Source organism: Seriola lalandi, unplaced genomic scaffold, assembly GCF_002814215.2.
Source record: "Seriola lalandi dorsalis isolate HSWRI2012SDOR001 ecotype SW California unplaced genomic scaffold, Sedor1 jcf7180002054956, whole genome shotgun sequence".
Classification (NCBI taxonomy): domain Eukaryota; kingdom Metazoa; phylum Chordata; class Actinopteri; order Carangiformes; family Carangidae; genus Seriola; species Seriola lalandi.
This window is the reverse complement of record NW_019525507.1, coordinates 2542895-2546199: the sequence shown is the minus strand read 5'-3', so window position 1 is coordinate 2546199 and position 3305 is coordinate 2542895. Positions and strand designations below refer to the sequence as shown.

At 42.5% G+C, this 3305-nt stretch overlaps 1 protein-coding gene and 3 long non-coding RNA genes across 4 annotated transcripts in view; all 4 read right to left on the bottom strand.

Annotated features, from left to right (window-relative positions):
- The window catches only part of LOC111645776 (uncharacterized), a gene marked incomplete at its 3' end in the record, with an annotated part of 39201 nt that overhangs the window by 19550 nt on the left and 16346 nt on the right, over positions 1 to 3305 (bottom strand). The window contains exons 3-4 of the mRNA XM_087170684.1: positions 641 to 958; positions 304 to 553 (exon numbers count right to left, since the gene is read on the bottom strand). Of these exons, the coding sequence (XP_087026810.1) occupies positions 304 to 553; positions 641 to 958 (568 nt within the window). The remainder of the gene's footprint in view (positions 1 to 303; positions 554 to 640; positions 959 to 3305) is intronic.
- LOC147817451 (uncharacterized) overlaps positions 1303 to 3305 on the bottom strand; it is a 3935-nt gene continuing 1932 nt past the window's right edge. Inside the window, exon 3 of the long non-coding RNA XR_015436358.1 lies at positions 1303 to 1727. This is a non-coding gene — a long non-coding RNA (uncharacterized LOC147817451). The remainder of the gene's footprint in view (positions 1728 to 3305) is intronic.
- On the bottom strand, positions 1826 to 2107 carry LOC147817453 (uncharacterized). The gene is made up of 2 exons (XR_015436362.1): positions 1997 to 2107; positions 1826 to 1936 (listed from the first exon to the last, which is right to left on the bottom strand). It is a non-coding gene; the product is annotated as an uncharacterized LOC147817453 (long non-coding RNA).
- Positions 2341 to 3299, bottom strand: LOC147817452 (uncharacterized). The gene is made up of 3 exons (XR_015436361.1): positions 3207 to 3299; positions 3009 to 3104; positions 2341 to 2925 (listed from the first exon to the last, which is right to left on the bottom strand). It is a non-coding gene; the product is annotated as an uncharacterized LOC147817452 (long non-coding RNA).

Below are 3305 nucleotides of genomic sequence, written 5' to 3'. Positions count from 1 at the left end.
CACCCTTCACCTGCTGCCTCCACCCCTCTGAGACTGAGGAGGAGACGTCAGCTCTGGTCTGGTTCAGGATGATCTGACTGTGGTTGAATCTCCAGGTGAGACTGAAGCCTGTGAGGGAGGTGTTTGAGGCAGTGCAGGGGATCGTTGCTTCAGTGTGTGAACTGCTGATAGTAGCTGTAATAACAGAACAAAAACACACAAACATTTTAATGTGGATCTGGTTCTTGATGACCTGTCTGAACTGGCTTCTCAGCCGCTCCACTGCCAAACTCCACTGACAGATAATACTCACACAGTCGCCACAAGGTGGCTCTCTTCCTGTTTCTGCGAGTGCTGACGGTGCAGCTGTAGCCCAGATCAGAATCTGAAAGTATCAGATAACTCCTGATGTTATAGAGCAGCTGTTCAGTCTTCTGTTTGGTGGTTTTGTGCTGGAGATTCAAGTTGGATGGAGGGCTGGTGGACCAGGTGAGCTCAGGCTCAGGGTAGATCCCCTCTGAGCTGCAGGTGATCCTGTTTTCTACCTGCTGGAGGTCGACTTGATCAACTGGAGCTGCAAAGAAAAAGAGGATGTTGATGCTGTTCATTTTTAATTCACCAATTTGACAACAAAGTTAATGGATCTGTGTGTTTCTCATACCGTCCACTTTCAGGTTGATCAACGAATCCTTGTTTCCTCTGATGACGCTGGTGTGACACTTGTATCTGCCCTGGTCCTGAACCTTGACCCCTGTCAGCTGGAGTGAGGCGTTTCCTCTGGAGATCTGGTCCTTGAACAGTGATGTTCGGTCTCTGAAGCGCTGGACCTGGTATGCGAGCTGGTCTTGGTTGTGGTAGAACGAGTGGACATGAAGGTCTCCTGCAGTCACCTGAGTCCAGTGTATGACCACATCAGTGCCGCCCTGGAAGCTGCACGGTAAGATGCAGCTCTCCCTGAAAACACAGGACACCTCAGAGTCTGCAACATCAGGCAAAGAAATGCACATTAAAGTTCAATTCAGGAAAAACAGCAGTTGAATCCAGGTGAGTTGTCTTTAAAGGCCTGGGGCCACATTCACAAAGTTATCTTACTACAAGGAATCCTCTTGAAGGCCACTATATCTTCCTTTGTCAGTTCCCAATGAAAACATTCACTTCATTTCTATTCAAGAGGGTGAACTAAATACAAGAAACCTCTCTCTGAATAACACACCACAGTTAAACAGCACTAAACACTCCAGCCTGTAAAATAAGCATCAACATGAATTAACACAAATAGAGAAGGAACATGGTGGTGGTCCAGACAAGTCAACAAAATGCAAAAGACACAACACAATTTTTTTTTTTTTTTTGTAGCTTTTCTTTCTTCATTGGACGGTTGCATGAGGAAGAAGCTCTGCAGGGGAAGTCTCAGCTAATTACACAAACAAAATACTTTAATTTCTAATGAAACCAGGGCAACTGTTTGCCACTGGAACTAGTGACATGAACAGGACTAGGTCATAACCTATAGTTAAAGGCTGGACCGCCTATGGCCAAATCCTTTTATAACCCCGATGTCCTTTATTATCAACAAGTGGAGTGTTGAGCATGTGGTCTGATGTTCAACTATTCTGTTGCAGCATTATGGTCGTAAACGCTTCACTTGCCTTCGCTTCCAAGAGTCCGCAACATCAGGACGGACAGAACCACTGAACACAGGACCCAGCCGACCCGGTCATCCTCTGTACATCCCCTGTCCTGCATAACTGTCCAAGGAGGAAATGAGGTGACATACCTTTGAGAGCAATAAATTCAACAAGTAATAAGAATACTAAAAGAAAGAGGCGACTAAGGCGCACAGTAGAACTTTCACAAAGGGGGTTCTTTTAATGATGCCTTTCTTTTCTAACAACAGAAAAAAATACACATAATATATTAATGTATAATTTCCTTGGCAGCACAACGTTGGAGTTGACTCAGTGGTTTATTCTAACATGCAGAGTGCAGGCGCTCGTGTTTCCTCCCACACTCAAACCTGAAGTTATTTAGCGGCTCTAAACTGCCTGAAAACATGTCTGAGTGTAAATGGTTGTAGTAACATCATAAAGCTACTAACAGTAGAATCTTAAAGCAGCAAATAAATCAAACTTACGTGTCATTTTCCATCCACACTACGGAAGCATGAGCTCTTTGTTCAGAGCGGTTGGTACAGGTGGGCTGGTCTGAGCCTGTTGTTAAACTCACTCCAGCAGTGAAGACGGTTGGAGGAATTCTCCAGGAAATCAGATTCTGTTGTCTGATTAAGTTTTGGATTTGGTCAAAAAATAAACGGGAAAAAGAGGAATCATATTCATTGTGTAAAAAACAAACAATAATATATTTTGATTTGGAAGGAGAAAAGCTTTGGATTTTATTGGCAACTTTCTGTCCAGAGTTGAAGTGTGAAGCTGCAGGTTCAGACCAAGTGAAAAACTGTAGGTTGCAGTTCACACAAAGATCATATCACTATATCAACATCGTTAGTTTTTTCAATCTCTGGAGGAAGAATTTTATGGGACAAAGCGTGTGAGTCACCTACCATGATTTCACCTACTGCTCAGGTGACTGCAGGTAAAACCTCACATGTCCCGACCTGTCGGTCTCACAGTTTCACGGTGTAAAGTTGTTCAAGCTGCTGAATGAGAACAATGGTTTTGGATTGAACCTTGTCAGACATTGGTTTTTGAACCCATAAAACACAAGGAAGGAAGAACAGAGAGCAGGTTTGCAAGCGTGAAAACAATAATCTATCAAATGTTTCATCAAAAACTAAAGATTAAAATATTAAACTGATAAAAAGGAATAGAATAGTTTATTCAGGCGACAAAATCTCTCACTTAGTTCATACAACAGTGCTTTTTTTTTTTTTTTTAAATATATCTGTTCTTCTTGCTCTTCATGTTCTTCGGGCTCTTCCTTGTTGACCTGAGATGTTTTGAGTCCAAAAAACAACATCATCAATACAAACAACAAATGACTTAAAAATTGTAAACAGGATATTATTTTACCTTGTCTTCTGCAACAGCACAGTACCAGACCAACTGCTATGATTAGTATGACCACAATGACTCCAATCACCCAGAGTCTGATACCTGGAACATTGACTGAAGAAAAATAATCAGTTACTTGAACTGTCCCTCGATGCCTCATGATGCTGTTTTGTGTTTAGATTGTTGCAGGTCACACAGATAATAACAGTTCCTCACCTAAAGTCTCTCCTTGACTCTCCTCCATCCTGAGAAAGGTGTTGGTCGTCAGTGTCTCCTCAGCATCACTCAGTTCACAGGTGTATGTTCCCTCATGAT